General features: G+C 38.9%; 1 protein-coding gene across 12 annotated transcripts in view; it reads left to right on the plus strand.

Annotated features, from left to right (window-relative positions):
- Positions 1–27591, plus strand: part of LOC135099770 (glycerol-3-phosphate dehydrogenase, mitochondrial-like) — a 166368-nt gene that overhangs the window by 81680 nt on the left and 57097 nt on the right. For 7 of the 12 annotated variants that reach the window (XM_064002289.1, XM_064002282.1, XM_064002283.1 and 4 more), the window contains 3 exons: positions 3037–3246; positions 7154–7291; positions 8847–9614. In XM_064002289.1, coding sequence (XP_063858359.1) covers positions 3037–3246; positions 7154–7291; positions 8847–9370 — 872 coding nt within the window. In that variant the 3' untranslated portion in view covers positions 9371–9614. Of the gene's footprint in view, positions 1–3036; positions 3247–7153; positions 7292–8846; positions 9615–25836; positions 26040–27591 lie in introns of those variants that run through there. The other 5 variants (XM_064002288.1, XM_064002292.1, XM_064002291.1 and 2 more) reach the window with 1 other exon arrangement.

Genomic DNA, 27591 nt, shown 5'->3' on the forward strand with positions numbered 1-27591 from the left:
ACATATGTATTTAGCAGTGCTTCTGAGTTTGAAGACAGTGACAGTGAATATTTAGAAGAAACTGAAGAAAGCGAAGAAATTAGTGAGGACTCGGAAAATGATTTACAGGATCCACCTGTTTTATCAGAACAGAGAGATGATACCTATCATTCTTTCATGTTAATTTTTTCATTATCTTCGATTTTATAATAAAATGGTAGAAGGTAACTTGTCAGAGAGAGAGAGAGAGAGAGAGAGAGAGAGAGAGAGAGAGAGAGAGAGAGAGAGAGAGAGAGAGAGAGAGAGAGAGAGATAATGTTATTTGCCTGAAACTTGATATGAAAAGGGATGAAATCTCTCTCTCTCTCTCTCTCTCTCTCTCTCTCTCTCTCTCTCTCTCTCTCTCTCTCTCTCTCTCTCTCTCTCTCTCTCTCTCTCTCTCTCTCTCTCTCTCTCTCTCTCTCTCATTGGAAGTGTACAATTTCCCCTCCAAGATGAGAGAGAGAGAGAGAGAGAGAGAGAGAGTGTGTGTGTGTGTGTGTGTGTGTGTGTGTGTGTGTGTGTGTGTGTGTGTGTGTGTGTGTGTGTGTGTGTGTGTGTGTGTGTGTGTGTGTGTGTGTGTGTGTGCGTGCGCGCGCGCGGTGTCATCGCTCTCTGGGCTGTTTCTGGAAGACGGATCACACAGCGGGAGGAGGAGGAATCCTTGATAAGGCATAAACTGAACTTTCAGAGGTCACATCGAGCTACAAAGTACATCATTGTATTCAGAATAACAAAGAGAAAATAATTATTAGTATTCAAACAGTTTTCTGACAATTTCTAGGTTTACCATTTTTAGCCGTCATAGCAAACGGGAAAATATTTTAAGCGCCGGAAGGAAAGGGTTAATTACTATTTCACAGAGTTTCCTTACAATACTTGTTAGTGACATTGGTTCCTCTATACTCTTTCTTGTTTCTAGTTGCATGCTTTTAAATTTATTGGTCTCCCATGCATTAGTTTTTGGTGGTATGTATGTCAAGGATTTTCCTTTTTTCACATCCTTTGGTCTTAATCACAACACTCAATGTTTTTGCCATTCCATCACCATATTCCATGTGTGTGTGTGCATTACATACTATAAAAATACAACCTCAAGCTTCTATCTTGATGGAAGGTGAAGTCACCACTCATGTCAGTAGATATTATCAAGCTTCCATAATGGTATGTGGGAAACTAAGCCTACCATGGTGTTCACAGGACTGCTAATCAAGAACATGATTGAATTACCAGTTCAAAGGAAATCATTGCTCTCCTTGTCTCCTTGCACTTCATTGTTACATGGGCAAACTTTATGTTATTGTCACTCATCAGCACCTGCATATTTTTGTATTGTTACGTGTCACATATCAATAAAATAAAAAAAATGTGCTGATTCCGTGACAGTGACTGATAATTCAATGCCAGCAACATTACAGGAACAATAGGGAGTTAAAGAAATGGAAAGAAAATGTTTACTCAGTTTTCATTTACTTATTTTTCATATTTTATCATAGTCTACTGTAACCAGTTTATACTCTAAAGATACAGTGATGTTTTTTTAACTCGATGGTAGGTTCAGTTTTCCTAATCATCATCTGGTAGCTTGATGAAACCAGACATAACCATGCAGTGTTGAGCTTCATCTCTTCCTCTGCATAATATCATTCAAGGGTAGCTGCTACTGCTGTCATGCAGTGTGTGCGTATGTGCAGAATACAGTGGAACCTCAGTTATCGAACGTCTCCCTTTCTGAACAACTCAGTTTTTTAACGAAATTTAATTGCTCCGGTTGCTGTACCAGAATTCAGTTTTCGAACAAAGTTACTTGATTTCAAATTCTACAATATGTAGCTAAAGCTGTCATTTATTACTAATTTATTGTTTCTATAAATATTTCCTTCATTTTTATGTATTTGGAGGAGAGACACAGAGGGTAAGACAGTAATTCAATCTTTGAGATAAGTTAAATGTTATCCCATTGAAGAAGTTGAAGAACCTTGATGTAAACAAACAAGGTTCGGCGCTCAGGAGTAATCCCGAGCTTCCTGTGGCTCTCTGACCCACAATACCATCACTATTGGACAACTACATTTTCCCAGTAGCTTTCCCCAACAGCAAGATGTCTAAGTGTTATGGTTACCTTCATTTTGGTAATGAGTGGGTTGCTCCTCTCTGCATCACTCTGTAAGGCTTCCCTCACATGATCGGTGACAATGCACGGTATAAATAATATCTTTTGATGAGTTCTGTGTCACTAAGTTCGTTCAATATGTCCTTTCTGGATGAAAAAAATTCTAAGCTGGAGATGTTGTGGAGCAGCCATCTTAGCAGTGGGAGCATTGGTTGTTACCCACAGAAACATAGTGGATGGGTGTCTGAGAACAGATTAATATATTTTATGTTGATGGGGAAAATAGTTTCAGTTTTTTAACATTTCAGATTTTGAATGACATTCAGGAAGGAATTAAGTTTGAAAACTGAGGTTCCACTGTATATCCATCAAATGTGAAATGCCAATAGTGATGTGGAGAAACCAGATATGAGCAATAGTGTTAGAAAAAATCATGGCCAACATTTCATATAATATATAGTACACTGTAGGTAATCAGACATATGGAATGATGCTGTACGATATGTGGGGTGATCTACAGAATATTGTTAATTTAGTGATGTTTACTTGTTCTTAATACACGACCCCCCTGGTCAGGAAGAGCGAAAATGCAGGAAAGCTGCAGACAATAGGGTTAATTCACTTTCATGAAAATAGCTTCATACAATGATACCTTAGTTTCTGGTCATCATTGTCAGTGCTTGTTGTGAAGTGTGGGCTTTGGTATGGAGACAACATCCAAAGAAAACATTTAAGGTTTTCTGAATTCTGGATTTTAAGATAATGGACCTATATTACCAACTACATGTACAACACAGCTTTAAAAAGCTAGCTATATTCTCATTTGTAAATTATTGCAGTTTGTTATGTTAAGGTTGCTGTCAAATATTAAATTTATAACTATTTATTTTCTATTATCTTTCCAGCCTGCAACCTGTCCCCTGCCCACCAAGAGTCTCAGACAGATGGTTTGTTATTGGAGGGAGCACACAAATGGACACCAACCATGTACATTCGTCTTGTTCAGGACTTTGGGCTGGAATCTGAGGTAGCCAAGCACTTGGCTCATACGTATGGGGACAGAGCTTTCAGTGTCGCCAAGCTGGCATCCCTCACAGGGAAACGCTGGCCAATTGGTAAATATCATTTGTCTGTAAATTTGGTAGTGGAGTGAATATCTCAAGATTTACTTAAAAGTTGAAAGTGCTCATTACTAATATCTTACTTTAAGCAAGTCTTCAGGTTGGGCTATTCTAAGTGTCTTCATATTCCCCTCAACTTTTCCATCATTAACTTCTACAGCATTTGCAGCCTTAGATCTAATTTTCACTCTGGAACATCTCCTCTCCTCGACTAAATCTTATCTTCTTTTCCTCACCAAAACACAGGTGTCTGAGACAAATGACAGTAACTCCTTTCTCTGTTCCCTCCAACTTTCTCTATCCTCATTTTCAGTCCAAAACTGGACATTGCATCTGTACGCACAATAACCTAACTTGCTGTCGTGACGAGGCTCTTGAATCTTCTGAATTCTCTGCCATCTGGCTTCAACTTCAGTCACTTTCAAACTAAATTTTTCTCTATTGTATACTTCTCACCCAACTCCTCTGACTATGAAAAATTCTTTGACTTCCAAAGTGGAGCACATCCTGACTCTTCCCTTTCACAGAGATCTTGACTCTTGGAGGCTCCAATTTTTACCACTATTTTTAGCTTTCCTCCTTTCACTGACCAACCTGATGAACTAACCTTTAACTTTGCCATCCTTCACAACTCAGCACAATTAAAGCAGTACCCTACTTGTATTCCTGACTGTTTTGAAGATAGCTGTGGTAATTGGGGAACCTGAGGAGGTATTATTCTTATTTTCCATGGAATGACTATTATTTTCATGTCAGAAATCCATCTCAGTATGTTGAGCATATAACAGAGACAATTCTTTCAGTATGTTGAGCACATAACAGAGACAATTCTGTCTGGCATGGAGGCATACATTCCTCACTCTTTCTCTTGCACTAAGCCTAAACTTTGGTTTACTTTGTCTGTTCTGCTATACAGTCAGCAAACCCTGATCTTGCATTGTGGCTCCACAGGCAACTCGGGAGTGCCTTTTACTTAAGGTCTCCGAGCAAGCATAAATAGGCTGGGACAAATTGACTTATTAACATCTCAAGTGCATCTTTCCTCCTCAGTCATGCCCATGGTAACAATGACCAGCATTAATTACCAGTGTCAGCATCCATTGTGTCTCTGGTGACACGTAATCAGCTTTTTCTCAGGTTAAAATGCATTTTGTTCTGTGCTTTTTGTGGTACTTGTAGTGATGAGTAGAAGACAAATCACAGTTATATCATTCAATCATAGATCATCACATGTTGAGCTTGAATGGTGTTAATGTAGCAAAACACGTGAATTAGAATATTCGTATGTGAAACTTCCAGAACATCATACGAAAATTTGTCAAGTGAGGCAGTAAGAAATTGTCTTTTAACAGGCAAAGTGGTGGCATTCCCACTGCTTCCCTTCAGCTGCCTTGCCATGCAAGTTGGATTTGAGTCCTACTGCCTTTGTAGAGAAGCTAGAAGCCATGGGGCAACAATAAAGGGATGCCACCACCATGGTTGTGAAAAAAAAACAGTTCCTCACTACCTCCCTTAAAGAATATTTGTATGAGGTTCTGCTAGTTTTGCACTTTTAGATTCACATGTTTTGCTATATCAACATTATTTAAACCCAACACATAAAGATTTATGACTGAATGATATCACTATGGCTTGCCTACCTTGCACTCATCACTCTAAATACCACAGTATGAACAGAACATAATGTGTTTCACCTGAGAACAGAGCCAATCACACGTCACCAAAGACACAAAGAACTCTGATTCTGGTAACCTGCTTAATACTGGTCATTGTTGTTATGGGCATGATTGAGAAGGAAAGCACTTAAGATGCCAATAAGTCAATTTGTCCCAGCACATATTTTTATGCTTGTTGAGAGGACTTAAGTAAAATGCGCTCCCGAGTAGTGTGTGATGCTGCAATGCAAGATTGGCATTCGCTGACAGTACATGGTAGAGAGGTGGTCTGCAAACAGTACTTTATACCCAAATAATGCCAAGACTGTTCTCCAACTAGCCCAGAAATCATTCATCAATAGAAAATGTCAACATCTTTCTAGATTTATCTCCCTGCATGACTTCTGCCACCTAACCAAAAATGCCTCCAACAACTTTTCATCTTTCCCTCCTGTATTTCGACCTGATAATGCCACTGTCATCTCATTTATTTTCAAAGCTGAACTCTTTTCTCAGACCTGTGCTAAAAACTATATTTTGAATGATTAAGGGCTTGTTCCTCTCCTCCACTCTCCAACTATTTTATGCCTCTCATTAAAACCTCTCTGAGTGGGTTTTCATGACCTCACTGGCATTAACCATCAGAAACCTTATGGACCTAACTATCCTTACTGAGTCTTGGTCATACCAGCCAGTCCAAACTGACAGCAACATTTTCCACTAAATTAGTGAGATAAGTGACACACACGATGCCGTAATCCTTGGTGATTTTAATCTACCGGTGACTAAGTGGGACAAATCACTCACCTCACACCATGGACACAACCTGTATAATAACTTAAAAGAAAGTTCACATACACAATTTGCACAAAACCCGCTACATGATAACCATTTCCTCGACCTCATGCTTGCTATGACAGATGAATTAGTAGAAAATCTGAGTGTTGGCAAGGAGTTTAGTAATAGTGACCACTGCGCTATCACCTTCATTATAAACTTAATGGCTAACAAGTCAAATTAAAGCAAAGAAAAGTCCCTGACTACAGAAAAGCAAATTTTGTAAACTCAAATCAGTGCTTAACCAAATCAAAGGAAATCACTTATGTACCACCACAGATATCAATAATCAGTGGAAATTTTTCATTGATAAATACTTAAAAGTAGTGCAAGAATGCGTACCTATGAAAAATCGTCATCCCACACAAAATGTTAAGCCTAAATGGTGGAACACACAAATAGCTGAATGCTTGCATGCCAATAGGGATACCCATAACAGATTAAAATCCTTCAGTAATAACAAAGAATGCATCAGATACATAGAGTTAAAACATAAAGCAAAGAGGTTAAATCAAATACAGCAAAAGGTCCACTGAGTTACATGTTGCAAAGTAGAGTAAAATGAACCCAAAGGAATTTCATAGCTTTATCAGGCAGAAGAGTGATTACTTCAACTATCGGACCCATAATTGACAAAAATGGAGATTACATTAAAGACAAGGAGCAAATTAGTAACATTACAAACACATTCTTTTCCTCAGTGTTTACAGCAGAAGACCTCACTGACATCCCTACTGTGCCAGGAGTCCAAATTAATAACAATGACATCTTGAGTAGTATCAGTATAACAAAGTGATATGTCAAAATACATCAATAAACTTAAAGTAAGCAAGTCACCTGGGCCTGACATGATCTCACCTCACATCTTAAAAGAAGTGAAATCTGAATTAGTTAAACCACTGACTGTATTGTTCAATAAATCCCTGCAGTCTGCTACAATGCCTGATGAGTGGAAGCTTACTAAAGGTCCAGTCACACTAGCTACTGATATCGCTGGATCCAGCGATACGGCTGGATCGGCCAGCTATTTGCGCGGCACAAGCGATTGATACCGGCTGCTTTGAGCTACCGATACGGACTGTTTTCACTGGCATGTACTGCTAGCGATACCGGTAGATGAATGGAAAGTAATAAGAAACTATCGTTTATCCAGCATACATGCAATCCAAAAAAATATTCCATTTCTTTTTTCGGGAGGGACTTTAAATGTGTAATAAAAGATCTAGACAAAAATAAAAGAAAATTTCCAAATGTGTTTTTTCTTTAATGGAAAATAGAATATTCAGTTCTCATTTGACCTCGGTGGTATACTACCAGAACAAAACATTGTAACACGAAGAAGAAGAACGCCTCCGAAAACATGTCAAGTCAATTTCATTGGTCCCATGATGCTATTACAAGTCTCTTAGAAAAAGTTTGTGATCATGAGGTCCTATGGAACATCAGACATCCCCACTATCCCAAGAAGACGATGAAAAGGAGGATCTTTGAGGAGATAAGGAACCAGCTGATTGAGACTCACCCTGAAATGGCTTCTCTGACTGCAGGTAATTTGTGGTCTTTTTGTTATTAAATTACTTACCTTGTCATAAAATAAATCAGAATGAGTTCATACTATGAAAAAAATATTTCACAAAAGGTAAACATGTTATACTGACTTAGTGGTGGAACAAAGGAAGTTAAATGAAGCTTATTTTTTACCCACCAAAACTAACGTCTCTTACATGCAAACCAAACTTCAATAACCCTCATTGTACCTAAGTTACAATGTGGGTTGTTAGATTTCCCTTTCAATGCAAAATTTCCATTCAACCCTCCCTCATTTACCAGCCCTATACCTAGGTTACCTACAGTGCAGGTTAGGTTAGGAAGATACACGTGAGCAGCATCCCTCATTTACAAAAGGTAAACATGTTATACTGACTTAGTGGTGGAACAAAGGAAGTTAAATGAAGCTTATTTTTTACCCACCAAAACTAACGTCTCTTACATGCAAACCAAACTTCAATAACCCTCATTGTACCTAAGTTACAATGTGGGTTGTTAGATTTCCCTTTCAATGCAAAATTTCCATTCAACCCTCCCTCATTTACCAGCCCTATACCAAGGTTACCTACAGTGCAGGTTAGGTTAGGAAGATACACGTGAGCAGCATCAGGGCCAAAGCTCACAGAGCCTTGGGGTTCCTGCCCAGGAACCTTGGCAGGTGTAACACAAACATCAAAATTCAACATTCAAAACACTCGTTCGGTTTTACATATAAAATATTGTGACACGTTGTGGGACCCACACACTAGCGGTAACATAAATGAATTAGATGCCATACAAAACAAAGCTGCACGATGGGCCGATGTGATTACAGACATGCTACATCAATCACTTTGCTTATACAAGACACAAAACTAGATCTATTAGCAACATGAAGACCAGTACACAAACAACAAAAATTTAAGGTAAATCTTAGGAATAGTGGCTCCTAACCCTTCACCCCCTAACCCTCAACACAAGCCTGGGGACATGTGGGGAACCATGTCTTTTTGGGGAGAATCCCAAATCACTGAAAAATGGGCCTCCAAAATTTCCTGAGAAAATCCCTAAATTAGGAAAATTTCCCTAGTCTCTAAAGTAAGGAAACTCCCTAACGATCTATCAGGCTTAGGAACTAGTTTGTATGGTGCACTGCAAGGCAGCTATGAGGCTTAGTGCACGCAATGTCAATACTTTTCTTCGGGAAGAGATGTTATTATTTGCTGGTAGGCTATAAGACACCCCCAGAATATTATACATAAAGTCAGGTTACATTAGGTTAGGGCAGGGTTTGTTGGTTGTTCTCAGGCTTAGCATAGCTCACTTGAGGTTAAATTGACCAGGAAATTGATACCCAACCTAACCTAACTTAAGATTATGGGCTTACATTGCAAAAGTTTGGCCAGTGAATCCCTAGGCCCTGTAAGATCACAATAAAATTACTGCAGCCTTTGTGCCAGACATCTAAGATTTTTTGTTAAGTATGTTATTCTTTTAATTTTATTATTATTATTGTTAAACATACAAGATGATTGTGCTCAAATTTTCTAAAAGTTTGGTATTTCTTTATTTCAGATGATCTGTTTGGGAAGTTTTCTTATCTTCGCGGCAACTTCCAAAGGGTATTGTGTAATGTTTGCTACACTCCCAGTGGCTTCGGTGGCAAGCCAGAACCAAAGTGGGAGTACTTCAAAGCTTGCTCATTCCTGCTCCCCGTCTATGACAACCACTCGTTTCAGTCAAGCTTGGAATTGCCCCCACAAGAGGATGTAGTGTACGAGGGTACACTGGAGGACTTAGTGCAGTTAGACTTCTCCCCATTGTACTCACCCAGATCCATTGGCATATCTCGTCCTCCATCTGCTGCAAGTACCTCATTGTCCATAGATGCACCCTGTACTTCTCCAGAAAGTCAAACCCCATCACCCCAGGGTCCTGTGGACACAGCAAAACTCCAGGCTGTCGTATACTCACCAGAACCCCAGGAAGGCACACACACCCAGTCACCCCATGATGTTGTACACACCTCAGCACCCCAGGATATTGTACACACCCCCAGCACCCCACGATGTTTTGCATACTGTATCACACCTGTCTAAAGCTTTGGGAACTTCCACACCAGGTACTTCTGTGACACCATGAGGTAAAAAGAGAAAGTTGACAGACAGAGATGATACATCAGAAAAATAGTGCAAACTGTAGATAAAGTGAGAAATGTTATGGATGCATTTATTCAGAATAAACTAGAAAAGAAATCTGGAAAACATGACTAATTTCAAGTGTGGAGTCATTTCTGAATTCATTTCCCATCTCTGATAGTTTAAAAATGGAATTTGGCTCCAAGGTTGTTTTACTGCTACATGAGTACATACAAAAATATTCTGAGACACAACAAGACTGAATTTAGTGTGAATGAATATAACATCCAAATTATAAGTTGTTTCCAGAAAATCTTATGAGGATTTTACTGTGCCTTACATGTTGAGTGGTAATGAGGTTAGGAGGTATAAATGAACCACATACATTATTTTTTTATTTCAATCCTCTTTGCAATCCACAATCCAATCCATTCATGCATTGTATATTTACAGAGGTACATTAGTGCAACAGGGCATGTCTCTTCTGGCCAGGTATTTTATCAATTGTTACAAAGTAATTTTTTGGTGTTTCTCATACCACCTTTGCTTCACTTGAGTGTCCCCTGCCTACTTCCTGAAGTTCCTGAAACATACCTTGTGGCAATTCACTGTCCTCATCCCTGTCAGTGGATTGCACGTCTGATGCTCTGCAGTTCTCTCTCAAATAATTGTGCAGTACAACAGATCCAAAGATAAATTTGCTCACATTTTCAGGCTTTGATGTTATGGCTAATCTGAATACTCTAAATTTAGCTGTAAGTATACCAAAAGCATTTTCTGACACCCGCCTTGCTCGTGACAGTCTATAATTGAAGATCAGTTGACTATCAGTCAGACATTTACCTGGAAAGGGCTTCATTAGGTACGTTTTAAGTGGAAAAGCATTGTTCCCTACAATGACATAAGGAGACTTTGTTGTGGAAAATGGTAATGTTGAAGGTGGTGGGACAGCAAGCCTGTTTCCTTCCAAGTATGCATGCAAATTGCATTGATCCCATACACTGGCATCACTCGCCCTGCCTTGTGCTCCGATATTAACATACATGAATTTGTATTCTGCATCAACAAGTGCTAACATTATGATGCTATGATTAGTTTTATAGTCGTAATACTCTGATCCATTGTTAGATGGTTTTGTTATTAGGAAACGCTTCCCGTCCATAGCTCCTATGCACATGGGAACGTTCCATGAGCTGTTGAATTTACTTGCCACTTGCTGCCATTCTTCAGTAGTTCTTGGTGTCTTCAAGTAAGTGTCTTTGAGGGCTCTCTAGATGGCAGAACAAACTTCTGGGATGATGCGTGAAATATGGTTGTGACTCATCCTATACTGGAATGCCAGGGATCGATGTGTTTCTCCTGAAAATAAAATCAAAATGTTTGTATCCCGATTTACTACTTTTTAAAAAATTTTTTGTCGTTGGCACATTTCACCAAAAATTGAAACTTTTACTAGAACCACTATACAGAATTATCAGTTTGAAACCACTTTTTCTCTACAGTAATCCCTCGCAATATCGTGGTTCACCTTTCGCTTCTTCAATACATTGCAGATTTTTCTGGCTAATATATGTGGCTAGAAATTAATATATAAAAATGAAAATGCTACTAATACTTCTGTTTAGTATAAAAAGTTTCAGAGTGTAGAAAAGATTTTAAAGAGTGTGGGGAGAGTTTATATTAGCTTAAATATATACAATATATATAAGATAATAATACAGTAGATTATAAGCTCTGAGATGTGGCTACATTTTTTAAAATGGCAATCATTTTTACGAACACAGAAAGAAGTTGCCATTCGCAGTCAATGGAGCAGCAACTGTCAACAGTGGTGCTGATGTTTTTTACAGTTTATAGCTCTACTTCCATAACCTATCCGCTCAAACCTATTTTACACTATGAATGGCCTTCAATTGTTGTCCTATCTAAATCTGAATATCTGTCACATGATTAACTTTTTTTCTTTTTAAATATTGACATAACTTTATTTTTGCTCACATTTATTTTGTCTTTTTTTCCTCACAGTAAATTTGTTATTCATCTTTTTTATTCCTTTCACTCCACAAGTATCATAAAGTCATTTGCATATAATCTATTTACAATCTAATTTCAATTTTCAATAATCTATGTTCTTCTCCACTTCATTACCGACTTTTGCCTTCATTTCCTTCATAAAAAGGTTCAACAGTCATGGTGATCTTGCCTCATACATAGCTACCCTCTTGTAATGTAAAACCTCTCCTTTGATTATGATATATACATTAACATTTCTGTAGAATGCTTTTACCCCTCTCAGTAACCTTCCACCAACTCCATGGCTCTCAAATAAAACTTGCATCACTTGCCATTCTACTCTGTTATATGCCTTCTCCAAATTCATGAATGCAGTATACCTACGTAGTACTATTCCCTTGTGTTAACATTTCCTCAGTTGTCATCCTTAAAATAGGAATCTGAACTACATCTTGTTAATATTTCCTTTTTTGTTATCCTTAAAATAGAAATCTGATCTAGGTCTTGTTAATATTTCCTTAATTGTCATCCTTACAACAGAAACCTGATCAAGGTCTTGTTAACATTTCCTTAATTGTCATCCTTACAAAAGAACTGCAATACAATACAATCACAAAAGAAATTTGATCTTTAACTTGTGAACATTTCTTCAATTATTCTCACCCTTAAATAGAAATCTGATCTAGACATCTCTTCCCAGCCCTAGATCCACCCTTCTCCTCACTAACTTCTCCCTTTGTAATTGTTTATATATACTCTTTCAATAGATATTAAGTAAGAAGTATCTCTTACCTGTAGCTAAATATTGGAGTGTGACTGATAAATGGTGCACTAGAGATATGGCATCCCAGAATCTTGTGTTCTGCTTCATGATTTGGGGACCCACCAACCGTAGAAGTTCTTGGAAGTTATTCATGTGCATGCGGCGGAAATCATAGAAGGTATTGTTGTCTTCAAGGGACGACTCCCTCACAAGGGTGGAGAACGCACTTCAGTCTTTCCTTGCCAGTCATGGTCTTATCCACTTTCGTTTCACTTTTCTTTTGTTCTTTAAGTCTTCACTGGCTACAAAACAAGTGGCAAGAGTAATTGTGAACGGAGCGAATCCAACAAGTGCTTCCTTCCTCCATAGTGGCTAGTGTTATGATATGAGCAGCTAGCTAGCGGACTTTGCATGTGGTGTGACCAGACTGCTGCGCATATCGCTGGCAAGCCAGCGAAAACAATAGCCAGGCTAGCATTAACAACAGCAAGTGTGACCGTACCTCAACGTAACTCCGATTTTCAAAAAAGGCAATAAATCTTTATCACATAATTACTGGCCAGTTAATCTAACCTCAATCATATGCAAAATGTTTGAAGCACTAATAAGAGATAAACTCATTAATCACTTAGAAGAAAACAATTTACCTACTTAAAAAATACTCAACACAGCTTCTGCAACAAATGCTCTTGTTTGATGAATCTTAGATTTCTTCTATGATATTCTGAACCAGTATGACGAGAATAAAGTGGTAGATATGATATATCTTGATTTTCATAAGGCCTTTGACAAAGTCCCCCACAAATGTTTACTGATTAAACTAAAATCACACAATATCCAATGCGACGTATTGAGATGGGTAGAAAACTGGTTAAACTACTGTAAACAAAGACTAGTAATAAATGGAAAAGCATCCAAGTGGACTAATATAACCAGCTGGGTGCCACAGGGATCAGTCTTAGGACCTGTTCTCTTCCTTGTTTATATAAACAACATAGATGAGAGTGTTACCAGTATAATATAAAAATTTGCTGACGACACCAAAATAACAAATTCCATAGTCTCTGATGAACATGTAATAGAAATGCAGAAAAATTTAGACAAGTTGTCAGTGTTCTCTTCCTTGTTTATATGAATGACATTGATGAGGGTGTTACCGGTTTAATATCAGTTTGCTGATGACACCAATATAGCAAATTCCTTAGCCTCTAACAAACAAGTGATAGAAATGCAGAAAAGTCTAGACAAGTTGTCAGAGTGGGAGCAAACCTGACAAATGAGTTTTAATGCAGATAAGTGCAAGGTGCTTCACATAGGATATAGAAACAAGACAGCAAAGTATATTTTAAAATGATACCCAACTTAAAAGTGTTGACAGTGAAAGTGATTTAGGAGTAATAATATTGAGTAGCTTAGAACTGAACCAACAATATTCAGAAGTCATAAAGAAAGCAAGTAAAATAATTGGCTTAATCAACAGGTCTTTTGAATATAAATCTAAGGATACAGTTCTTACTTTGTATAACTAGTCCATTCCCTTTTGGAATATTGCATTCAAGCATGGTGCCCCTATTACCAGAAAGACATTGATGAATTAGAACAAGTTCAACGCAGAGTAACAAAAATTATACCAAGCCTAAGTAACAAATCATACAAAGAGCATCTTAAAGAATTAAATCTATTCCCATTAACACGAAGAAGACTAAGAGGTTACTTAATACAGATGTTTAAAATCATCAAAGGCATTGATAATATGGACTGCAATAAATATTTCACAATAGATTCTTCAGATTAACATGAGAGGAAATGGTTGTAAATCCTTTAACTCTTATGAATCAAAAAAAAATTTTTCCACTTAGTAGTAAATCTATGGAATGGGCTTCCTCAAGATGTGATATTCCGCAATACTCTAGAAACTTTCTTGACAAATATTTTGTCTGCAATCCATGGCTAACAGCATTTGTTTGTTAGTGATTAACTTCCTTGCCTTCAGGAAATGGGGACACCTCATTTCATCAATTTTCTTTCTTATAAAATTTCTTTCTGGTTTTTCCTTCTTTAACCCCATAAGGTATTTCTTTCCAACCTGTTTTCCTGTATGGCTTATGCCAGAGGAAGTGGAGGGTGAGGAGAGAGCCTTCTGCTATCCTGTTCTTTTCTTCTACTATCACCATAATAGTCCTAGGTCAGGTCACCTTGTGAGAACTGCAAGGTCTGTTTTTCAATGTGACTCTCTCTCTCTCTCTCTCTCTCTCTCTCTCTCTCTCTCTCTCTCTCTCTCCTCTCTCTCTCTCTCTCTCTCTCTCTCTCTCTCTCTCTCTCTCTCTCTCTCTCTCTCTCTCTCCTCTCTCCTCTCTCTCTCCTCTCTCTCTCTCTCTCTCTCTCATCTCTCTCCCTCTCTCTCTCTCTCTCTCTCTCTCTCTCTCTCTCTCTCTCTCTCTCTCTCTCTCTCTCTCTCTCTCTCTCTCTCTCTCTCTCTCTCTCTCCTACTCTCTCTCTCTCTCTCTCTCTTGTCCTTCCCTTTCATCTTCCCTCTCTCCCCTACCCTGCCCTCCTCTCCCTTCCTCTCCCTTGTTCCTTATCTCTGACAGATAAGGGAGAGTACATGGGATAAGGATGTGAAGGAAGAGGATGGGAGGACTGGAAGATAGAAAGAATAATTATAAGCACCAAGAATGAGGAGTGAGTGAAGAATTAGAGGGAGAGAGGAAGTATTGAGAAATAAGTATTCTCTTTTCCTATCCTCAACCCCTTTTCATTTTTTCCTCAATCCATTTCCTTTGGCATTTATGTTCTTTTCATTCATTTTCATTCTCAGTCAGTCTCATTCAACTTCATAAACCTCAGGATTGTTTTTATTCTCTCTCTCTCTCTCCTCTCTCTCTCTCTCTCTCTCTCTCTCTCTCTCTCTCTCTCTCTCTCTCTCTCTCTCTCTCTCTTTTCTCTCTCTCTCTTTTCTCTCTCTCTCTCTCTCTCTCTCTCTCTCTCTCTCTCTCTCTCTCTCTCTCTCTCTCTCTCTCTCTCTCTCTCTCTCTCTCTCTTTTCTCTCTCTTTTCTCATCTCTCTCTCTCTCTCTCTCTCTCTCTCTCTCTCTCTCTCTCTCTCTCTCTCTCTCTCTCTCTCTCTCTCTCTCTCTCTCTCTCTCTCTCTCTCTCTCTCTCTCTCTCTCTCACTCACTCACTCTTTAAACAAAAATTTACATCAGGCTTAAAAACAACACATTTTTTATGTTGCTGTTTGAAAAGCCTGTACTTAAATATGAAGAAAATATATACAAAAGCAAACTCATCCTACTAAATATACACATGATTAACACAGCACTAGTGTGGGAGTTTGTGTTTTATGCAACCTGTGTGTAGCCACTTTCACTTGCTGGAGTGTCATTGTCTGTGTATCACTCGTGGCTGCCGTAAACACATTCCACAGTCTGGAGGTTCTGGCTGTGTTTGAGCACTGGTGCTGCCTTGAGTAAGATCAAGGTACGTGCACCAGCATGTCACTGGAGATGGTGGTCCTGGACTCCCTCTGGACAGCTCGTGGTGGGAGCCTTAGTGAGCCAAGATGAGGGACCTCCAGAACCCGAGCCTTGTGCTAGACCACCAGCGCCGACACGTCCCGCCAATGCTCCAGCAATGTGACTCCGGTCTGCTCCTCTCTGCTGCTGCTGCTGCTGCTGCTGTCCGTCCATCCCCCACCAAGTGCAGGGGCACGTCGTTGCACAGCATCCAGTCTCTGCAAGTGGGTGGGGGCCACTCGATATCCAGGACAAGGCACTTTACTCCATACAAGGCCGTATCTGAGCCTTGTACAGTGTGAGGATGCCCCAGGAGTCAAGGTTTCTTGACATCCGACGCAGTGCAGAGACTCGCTGGGGAGGCCTGGTGGGCAACAGCAGCAACATGGCAGTCAAAGCGCAGGCCACAGTCCACTGTCACTCCCAGCAACTTGACGTGTTCCTGGAGGGGAAGTGTCTGGCCTCCAAAACTCAGACAGCCTGAGACGGCCGGGGAGGCAGCTGGGGACCGTGAGATGACCATGGCCTGCGTCTTTTCTGGAAGCTGACTTGCCACACCTCTCCCCACTCCATCACCAGCTTGAGCTGCCTGTTCAGCTCTCTAATGGCTCACTGACTGCCGGAGCGGCAGTAGGAGCAAGAGAGACTGCAGTTGTCGGCGTATGCAAGCAGAGTCAGTATTTGCCGCAGGAGGTCATCGATGTATATGTTCCACAGGATCGGGCCCAACACTGAACCCTGTGGAACTGAGGCCTGTATAGGTGACGGCTGGGATGCCTGTCCATTAATGACTACCCAGAGGGTTCTCCCCTGGAGGTAGTCCTCGAGCAGTGCAAGGAGGTTGCCCTGGATACCCTTGGCACAAAGCTTTTTTACAAGCCCCGCATGCCAGACCCTATCAAAGGCCCCAGCAATGTCCAGGGCCACCACCAAGAGTATCCAGACCTTTGTCCAGGGCATCCTGCCAGCCTTGGGAGAGGAAGTGAGGAGGTCCACTGTTGAGCGGCCAGGCCGGAAAGCCGAACTGCCTGTCAGAGAGGAGGCGGTGCTCACTCAGGTGATGACAGATGACACCTGCCATTACCTGCTCCAGCAACTTCCCCACCACAAAGAGCAGCGAGATGTGTCTGTAGTTGCTGGGCTCAGACTTTGAGTTCTTCTTGTGGGCTGGTACCACTTGCACCTCCTTCCCATATAGAGGGCCACCTGTGCTCCATCAGGCAGACCCTGAAGACGCTGGTGAGAGGACCTGACAGCTCACTGGCGCAGCGTTTGAGGAGCCGCGGGCTGGTGTCGTCCAGGCCGATGGCTTTGTTCTCCTCTACATTCCCTCATTAGCCGCTCCACCTGTCCACGTGTCACCTGAACATTGGCGACGGTGTGGTCTGTTTCCTGAGGGAAGTGAGGTGGATGTCTACCCGGATCAGTGACCGACATCTCTGCAAAAAACTCAGCGAGTAGAGAAGCATTGTCCCTCACTGCTGGTGGCTGTTGTCCCGTCCAGCCTTGTTAGTGGAGGAACAGTGTCACGGTGGCCTGTCCCCTTGCTGCTCCTTGACAAGCCTCCACCAGGTCTTGTGGCCAACCCCTGAGCCACAGAGCTTTCGCCTCTCTCTCTCTCTCTCTCTCTCTCTCTCTCTCTCTCTCTCTCTCTCTCTCTCTCTCTCTCTCTCTCTCTCTCTCTCTCTCTCTCTCTCTCTCTCTCTCTCTCTCCTCTCTCTCTCTCTCTCTCTCTCTCTCTCTCTCTCTCTCTCATGCACACACACACGCACACACACACACAACACACACGCGCGCGCGCGCACACACAAACACACACACAACACACACACACACACAACACACACACACACACACACACACACACACACACACACATACATCCAAGATTGGAGTATGCAGCATTAGTGTGGTCACTAAGTCTGAAGAAGGATATCAGAAAGCTAAAAAGAATTCAGAGCTGCAACTAAAATCCCTACAAGCCTAAGAGGGTATAGTTATGAAGAGAGATTGACAAGATTGGGCTTTGATTGCACTGGAAAAAGGGAAGGAAAGAAGTGATTTTATAGCACTATACAGAATATTGGAAGGGATAGAAAAGCTGGATACGGATGATCTTGTGATACCAGATATGAGAGGTACCAGAGGGCATGGAAGGAAATTGATAAGGAGTGTTTGCAGAAGAGACATCAAGAAACATATCTTTCGTCACAGGAGCATAGCAGTGTGGAATGAACTTAATGATGAGATTGTGTGTGCCAAGACAGTCCATAAATTTAAAGAAAATTTGGATAAAAGTTGATATGGAGATGGGACAGCATGAACCTAGTGTGGCTCTTGTTCTGTATTTCACAACTAGGTGAATATACACACACACACACACACAAGCGCATGCACGTGCCGTCCAGCTGATCGGACGCATTCACAGCAACTGCAAGGATCTACCTAAGTTTGATTGTGCGGGTGGCCAAACTTTGATTCCTGTCTCCATAATAGGGTCTTGTGTGAGGTGTGGGTTCAGGGAAAGGGGAAGTGTTAATAGAGGAGTGACCAAAAGGGAGAAATGAGAGAGTGATAAAAGGTAAACACTGGTGGTTGGTGATATCAATAGGGAAGATGGCAGCCAGTATGAATGCAAATGTTTTTGAGGGCTTCAAGGAGGAGGACCTCAGCTTAGCGCACACAAATACACAAATGTGGAAAATTGAAGAACACAATGTGAAAATACGAGAAGAAATACGTAGCTTAACAGCGATGGTAAAGGCATGGAAGGAAGAAAGAGAAGTGGGTGGTGACAATGTAAAAAAGATATTCATTGATATATTAAAGATGAAAAAGAGAGAGATGAAAAAACAAAACAAAGAACTGAGAGAAGAGGTGACAAAAATAGTGAATTTAAACAAGAAATACTGTGAAAAAATTAAGAAACTCAAGGAACAGAACAAAGAGTTAAAGAAAACCTTACAAGAGAAACTGAGATTAGGATTGGAGAAGTGAAGGAGTTAGTGACAGAGGAAGTCAAAAGTTGGAAAGAAGCGAGAGAACAACAACAAAAGGTTGACATGGAGGAGATGATAAAGGCAACAGCAACAGGAACACAATGAGGATATGGAAAAGAAAGTGATTAAAATAATAAAGGAAAAAAGTAATCTTGTGAGAGACACAGTACAGAGAAAGATGTGTGTAGTGGTATTTGGGGTTAAGGAGAAGAACCTGCCCATAAAAAACAGTTAGAGAGAAAAAAGAAGTGAAAAGGGCTAAGGAAATTATAGCAGAAGTGGCAGAGGAAGGAGAGGGGATAATCGAACAAATTGAAGAGGTTTACAGAATCAAAAAGTATGAAGAAAATGGAACAAGACCAATGAAAATAAGATTCATGTCACAAACAGCAACAGAACACATCTTGCAAAGAACAGGAAAATTGGCAAAAGTAGAAGGAATGAAGGAAATATGGATAAAAAGAGACATGAACAAAGAAGAGAGAAGTAAACTGAAAGAGTTGAGAGTAGAGGCCCAGTCAAAAAAACGGGGAAAGAACACAAGAACAAGCGAAAAGATTCACCTGGAAAGTTGTGGCCATGAAAGTGAGGAAATGGTGGAGCAAAGCTGCCACACAAGATCACCAAGCAGAAGTTTAAATATTATGTATACTAACATAGATGGTTTGGCGTTTAGCCTATTGGAACTTAAAGACTACTTAAAGAACAATAAACCAGGTACGGTATATTTAACAGAAGCCATACTAAAAGAAGAAATAAAGTTGGGATTTGCAAAGGAAGGATATAGCACATGGAGGAGAGACAGAAAAGGAAAGAGAGGAAGAGTGATGATATTGGTAAAAGAGGATATTGTTGTTGAGGAAGTGGAATATGGTAATGGAATGGCAGAAACATTGAGTGTTGTAATTAAGATCAAATGAAGTGATAAAAGGAAGATCTTTGACATACATACCACCAAAAACTAATGCAAGGGAGACCAATACATTTAAAAGTAGCAACTAGAAACAAAAAATAGCATAGAAGAAATGATAAGGAAAAGTAACAAAGTGCTCTTGGTAGGCAACTTCATTACTAAAGGAATTAACCGGGAGGAGATGGAAGTGAAAGAAAATGTCGGGTCATGGAGCAAAGAACTTATGCATACCATGATGGTGAATTCAGTGAGACAATGGGTGAACAAGCATACAAGATACAGAGGAGAAGAACCATCACAGTTGCACTTAGTATTAACAAAAACTCCAGAAAATAGACCAAGTATACAATGTCTGAGTCCAGTGGGAAAAAGCAATCATGTGATAATAGAAATAGTGCTACAGGAAGAAAAGTGTTGCACAGAAAATAACAATACAGAAATGAGAGACAGAATTATGCTAAAGCAAACTTTGCAGAATTTAACAAATTCTATGGAAAAATGAACTGGGAAGAGCCATTTGAAGATAAAGTAGTGTAGGAAAATATGAGATATTTTTGGGCAAGTATAGAGAGGGGATGAAGCAGTTTGTACCAAGTTATAAAGTGAAAATTGGGAAGCTAGTGTTGTAGAAAAAACTATGTGAAAGAACAATAAAGGAAAGATGGATGGAACACTAGGAAAGAGATAAACTTTTAGTAAATTGTCAATTTGGATTTAGGAGGGAAAGATCATGCTCCATGAACTTATTGTCATTTTTTCCAAGGTTAGTTGATAATGTGCATGAGAGAGAGACAGATGGGTGGATGGTGTGTACTTAGACTTGAAGAAAGCATTTGACAAAGTATCACACCAAAGATTGCTATGGATGATAAAAAATGGAAAAATAGGAGGAAGACTGCTAGAGTGGATGGAGGATTATCTGAATGATAGAGAGATGAGAACTGTAATACAAGACCAAAATTCATCTTGGCTGAAAGTAACAAGTGGTGTCCCACAGGGGTCAGTGCTGGGACCAATAATGTTTGTAATATATGTGAATGACATAAATGAAGAAATAGATAGTTATATGAACTTATTTGCGGATGATGCTAAGCTGATGAGAAGGGTAGAAAATGTAAATGACTACATGTTACTGAAAGATGATTTAAACAAGATAAATAGATGGAGTAAATCTTGGCAAATGGAATTCAATTTAAGTAAATGTAAAGTAAAGGAGTTTGGTAAGAGTAAGAAAAGAATACAATATCATTATGAGATGGATGGTGTGAAGTTAAACAGGTCAAAAGAGGAAGTGGATATGGGAGTAACAGTTACTGAAAATTTGACTCCATACAGACACATTGATAAAATTATTGGAGAGACGATGAATTTGTTAAAAAAAGTAAGAATGGCATTCTCGTATTTGGATAAAGGAATGATAAGATTTGATTTCCATGATAAGACCAAGATTGGAATATGTGGCAGTGGTGTGGTCTCCTCATATAAAGAAGAATCTTATAAAATTAGAAAGAGTACAAAGAGCAGTCACGAAGGTGGTTCTGGAGTTGAGTATGTCAACCTATGAAGAGAGATTAAGAATGCTGGAAATTCCTACCCTTGAAAATAGGAGAGAGAGAGAGGAGATTTAATTTAATTTAATGGGATCCCTCCTATTGTTCTCCGAAACTGTGCCTCCATGCTTGCACCTTGCCTAGTCAAACTCTTTCAGCTCTGTCTGTCAACATCTACCTTTCCTTCTTGCTGGAAGTCTGCATACATTCAACCTGTTCCTAAAAAAGGGTGACCGTTCTAATCCCTCAAACTACTGTCCTATTGCTTTAATTTCCTGCCTATCTAAAGTTTTTGAATCTATCCTCAACAGGAAGATTCTTAAACATCTATCACTTCACAACCTTCTATCTGATCGCCAGTATGGGTTCCGTCAAGGCCGCTCTACTGGTGATCTTCTGGCTTTCCTTACTGAGTCTTGGTCATCCTCTTTTAGAGATTTTGGTGAAACTTTTGCTGTTGCCTTGGACATATCAAAAACTTTTAATAGAGTCTGGCACAAAGCTTTGATTTCCAAACTACCCTCCTACGGTTTCTATCCTTCTCTCTGTAACTTCATCTTAGTTTCCTTTCTGACTGTTCTATTGCTGCTGTGGTAGACAGTCACTGTTCTTCTCCTAAATCTATTAACAGTGGTGTTTCTCAGGGTTCTCTCCTGTCACCCACTCTCTTCTTATTATTCATTAATGATCTAAACCAAACTTCTTGTCCTATCCACTCCTATGCTGATGATACCACCCTGCACTTTTCCACGTCTTTTCATAGACATCCAACCCTTCAGGAGGTAAACATATCATGCAGGGAAGCCACAGAATGCTTGACTTCTGATCTTTCTAAAATTTCTGATTGGGGCAGAGCAAACTTGGTATTGTTGAATGCCTCAAAAACTCAATTCCTCCATCTATCAACTTGACACAACCTTTAAACACTTAAACACTTTAAACACTTTATTATGTTTGTCTGTAGTACATATATAAGCTTAAGGTACAATTAATTGAAAGACAAACAGCCCCTTATGAAGCACAAGCTTTTTGGGCACACTTAATATCTACTTAATACTGAAATGTAAAACAACACTAAACTAAAAATCTAATTGAAGAAAATGTAAAAAAAAAATAAATAAATAGCAATAACAAAAGATTTAGGGATAAATGGCTTTGCAAGAACAGGAAGGAAAGGAGAAAAATCATAATTATACATGAGAAATAGAGAAAATTGAAGTGGAATCTGATTATAAACAAGTAAATATTTGTTTTGAGAATAATTAAACAAACAGAAATAAATATGTATATATACTAGAGGATATAAACTATTTTAGTTACATTGGATATGAACTATTTGGTTACAATACCAAGAAACAAAATAATTGATATTGATAAAAATTGATTGAAGTACAAGATGTGTCAGTATTGAGACAATAAATATTCTTTTAGTTTTCTCTTAAAGATATTTACGCTTAATGAATTTTTTATATGTGACAGGGTGCTATTCCATATTTTGGGACCTTTATACATTAGAAAGTGTTGGTAGAGAGTTAAGGTATGATGGGGAATCTGTAGAGAATGCCTGTAGCGTGTGGAGTGGTTATGAGTTAGGGTCAGGGTATTGTTGTTGTTGGAATTTATCAATTTGAACATGTATGATGCAATAGAGAAGTTTGATATGTCAGAGAGTTGAAGGATTTTCATAGATTTAAAGAGTGGAGGTGTGTGTTGGAGGAAGTCACTATTAGTCATGATTCTAATAATTTTCTTGTGGAGGATGTTTAGATTTTGTAGATGACATGGGTAGGTAGTGGACCAAATTGGATTACAGTAGGTTAAGTGTGGGTATATATGGGCATAATACATGATTTTCATAATTTCCACTGGAACAAAGTTTTTTATTTTCAGCAATAGAGCTATTGATCTAGATAATTTTAGGCAAAGGTTTGATATGTGATATTTAAAGGTAAGATTATTGTCAAATGTGACTCCAAGAAATTTTGTCTTAGAAACTTGCGTGATATCTTTATCTAATATGGTAAGTCTAGGTAAGGGTTGGTATTTGGTGGTGGTATTTGTAAATAACATGTAGAAAGTTTTAGCTGTGTTAATTGTTAGGCGATTTGCAAGACACCATTCAGAAAAGGCAGATAATTCTAGGTTGGCTCTGTAGATTAGGTCAGTGGGATTATCACCAATCATGTACAAGGTGGAGTCATCAGCAAACTGTATAGTGTTGAAAGCAGTAGAGGCATTGCTGATATCGTTGATATATATCAGGAAAAGAATAGGGCCTAAGATGCTACCTTGTGGCACGCCAAGATGTATAGGTTTGATGGTTGATTTAGAGTTACTGTAGGATGTAAAATGAGATCGGCCAGTTAAATATGATTTGAACCAATTTTCCACACAACCGCGAATACCATAGTGACGTAATTTGTCTATTAGAATGTTTGGGTCAACTGTGTCAAAAGCTTTGCTGAAATCAATGAAAATGGATATTATAGACTTATGTTTATTCAAGGCATCGTGTAGGTCAGAGGTAAACACATTTATAGCGTCAAAAGTATTTAGTCCGGGGCGGAAACCAAATTGCCTATTATTTAAGAGTTTTTGTGACAACTATCCCCTCTTCTTCAATGACACTCACCTGTCCCCCTCTTCTACACTGAACATCCTCAGTCTGTCCTTTACTTATAATCTGAACTGGAAACTTCACATCTCATCTCTAGCTAAAACAGCTTCTATGAAGTTAGGTGTTCTGAGATGTCTCCGCCAGTTTTTCTCACCCCCCCCCCCCAGCTGCTAACTCTGTACAAGGGCCTTATCCATCCATATATGGAGTATGCTTCACATGTCTGGGGAGGTTCCACTCATACTGCTCTTCTAGACTGGAATCAAAAGCTTTTCGTCTCATCAACTCCTCTTCTCTAACTGACTGTCTTCAGCCTCTCTCTCACCGCCGCAATGTTGCATATCTAGCTGTCTTCTACCACTATTTTCATGCTAACTGTTCTTCTGATCTTGCCTCCCCTCCTTCCGCGGCCTCGCTGCACAAGACTTTCTTTCTCTCACCCCTATTCTGTCCACCTCTCTAACGCAAGAGTTAACCAGTATTCTCAATCATTCATCCCTTTCTCTGGTAAACTCTGGAACTCCCTGCCTGCTTCTGTATTTCCACCTTCCTATGACTTGAATTCCTTCAAGAGGGAGGTTTCAAGACACTTATTCATCAATTTTTGACCACTGCTTTGACCCTTTTATGGGACTGGCATTTCAGTGGGCATTTTTTATTCGATTTTGTTGCCCTTGGCCAGTGTCCTTCCTACATAAAAAAATAAATAAATAAATAAATAAATAATAAATGGTATGGAAAATGTGGACAAAAAATGTTTTATAAATTTAGACACACAGAATACAAGGGGACATAGTAAGAAGTTGAAGAAAGTTAACTGTAGAAGAGACATCAAGAAGAATAGTTTTCCTCATAGAAGTGTGAACAAATGGAGTGAGCTCAGTGAAGACGTTGTCAATGCTGTAACTGTCCATGCTTTTAAGACCAAACTGGATAGACATAGAGATGGGATACTATGAGATTACTCCCTTCCCATAAATCACAACTAGGTAAATACATACACACACATACACACACCCACACACACACACACACACACACACACACACACACACACACACACACACACACACACACACACACACACACACACACACACACACTACAATTTCTTTTTCTTTTTCAGTAACTTTATGATGAAACCAAATTTTTCCCCCAAAACATCCTTGTAGAATAGGTGTGCATCTTATGCAGAGGTATGTCCAATCTTATGTAGAAGTATGCCAGCAAATACAATATTTATCCTTTTTACTGATAAACTCAGGAATTCTTTACCAACTTCTGCATTTCCTCTTTCCTGTGACTTGAATTCTTTCAATAGGGAGGTTGCATGACAGTCGCCCTCCAATTTTGGATGACCCTTTTGACCTTTCTTTAGGCACTAGCCTTCTTTTCATTTATTTTATTTTATTTATTTATTTATTTATTTATTTATTTATTTATTTATTTATTTATTTTATTTATTTATTTATTTTTATTTTTATTTTTATTTATTTATTTATTTATTTATTTTTTTTTTTTTTTGCCATAAGCCAGTACTTCTCTTGCATGTATAAAAAGAAGAAAAATGCAGCGAGCATAAATAAGCACCATTTAGTGTTTCCAATACCCCATGTTTTTTTGTGATCCTTGCCTTGGGAAGAAAGCAAATGCAAAACTCACTGCTGGTAAAAGAAAAGTATTCCTCAAGCCTTTCTTTACAAACAGAAACATTTCTCCTTTCTTGCAAGTGATCTTGTCATACCTAGTTTTCACACCTATCTGATTTCTCCATCCATCTCACTATGTTTACATAAGACATTTTTCCAGATACTTCTACTTTTTTTACTTCCTTCATATTCCCTCATCCCATAATCACTTTTCACCTTTCTATAACTGGCACACACTTCCTGTAAAGTACCTTAAAATCCACCCTAAAAAAATAAATAAAATAATAAATAATAACAATAACTTTTCCAGCATTCCCCTTCATTTTTTGTCTCACATACATTATACAAGCAACGTCACTGGAGGCAATAATGTTTCTCATATTAACTACCTACTCTTCATTCTTTGCAGTTGGGCGGCGCTTACACAGTGAATTTCCATACATTGATGCTGAGGTGCGGTATGCCTGCCGGGAGTATGCCGCCACAGCTGTAGATGTGATTGGTAGAAGGCTTCGTCTGGCCTTCCTGAATACTCAAGCTGCAGGGGAGGCTTTGCCTACTGTGGTTAACATTATGGCAGAAGAATATAAATGGTCTGAGGCAGAAAAAAAAGTAAGATATATATATATATATATATATATATATATATATATATATATATATATATATATATATATATATATATATATATATATATATATATATATATATATATATATATATATATATATATTTGTTTATTTATTTATTTATTTATTTATTTATTTATTTATTTATTTATTTATTTATTTTATTTATTTATTTATTATTTTTTTATTGTGAAACACCTTTTATAGTGATATATGGTACCCTCCCAAGTTTTGCACTATCATCTTTCATGATCCTCAAGTTTTGCACTGAGTCCTAAATTCTTACCATCCCAACTTTTGCACATTATCTCAAGTTTCACATTTTTGTTGCACATTGATCACATCTTCCTACCACTGTTGTCACATGAGCTGTCACAACACTAGTCACACTGACATGCATGTTAGAGATAGGGAGGGAAAGGACAGTTTCATACTAGATACCAACAGTGCCACCACATTACAAAAAAACACACAAACAAATGAGAGGTGTCTACTGCAGTATCACTGCACCATGCTGGATGTGAGGACAAAATACACAAACTCACAAAGTACTAGATATGGCAGCCCTGCACTACTGCATCTCACCAGATATGAGGACCAAACACATGCTCACACAGTAGTGTGGCACCACCACACCACTGCACTACTACATCTTGCCAGATGAGGACAAAACACACTCAAACAGTTCTAGGCCATGTAGTTGGATAAATAAGCATGTTTCACAATCCTTGAGTTTAGCACTATGCCCATAAAGAATGCAAGTGCAAAACTTGGGAGAGTACTATATGCACAAAGTAGTCATTTTGTGCAAGGATACACAATTCCTAGTGCTTCTGGCAAGCTTTGAATGCTTCTTAGAAATCATGTTTCTTAAGTATGTGAGATGACATGTGTGATTTGTATGGGATCTCCTACACGGTATCACAAGGTGATCCTTAACTTTGAAATTCATCTTAAGGAAGAAAAAGAATTTACTGGGAACCAAATGTTGAGTAGGAGGAATATGGGAATGGCATTTTGTGTTATTGTCAGTGAAAGTTCTACACATTTTCAATGGCTGAGCAATTGCATTATCTTGATGTGCACTCTTTTTTCATTGTGCCAGTGTTCAAGTCAGTTATGCTGAATGCCCTCCCTTAGACACTTCTTAAAATTACTGTAGAACTCGGCATTGACAGCCATATTCCTGGGAACATGCTGCTCACATTCTACAAATAAAAAATAAATAAATAAATAAAAATACAAATGTGCTTTGGCCATGCTCTTGACCTGCCTCATCTTCTGTCTTGGAGAATACAGCATCTTTCATTGAGAACACTATTGTTTACTTTCCAGGTTGTTGCTTTATATCTAACATCATGCTTTGCAAACAATCTTGAGATTTTTTTTCAATAACATGAACAGAATATACAACTCTTGAGCAGATGATGCATTATATGTTGACTTTCAGGAAGCACTTGATATAGTTCCACATTTACATCTCATCATCAGAGTTAAGGCTCAAGGAAAAACATTGCATATAAAACTCTTTTTAT

The sequence above is a fragment of the Scylla paramamosain genome, chromosome 4, assembly GCF_035594125.1.
Source record: "Scylla paramamosain isolate STU-SP2022 chromosome 4, ASM3559412v1, whole genome shotgun sequence".
Lineage (NCBI taxonomy): Eukaryota > Metazoa > Arthropoda > Malacostraca > Decapoda > Portunidae > Scylla > Scylla paramamosain.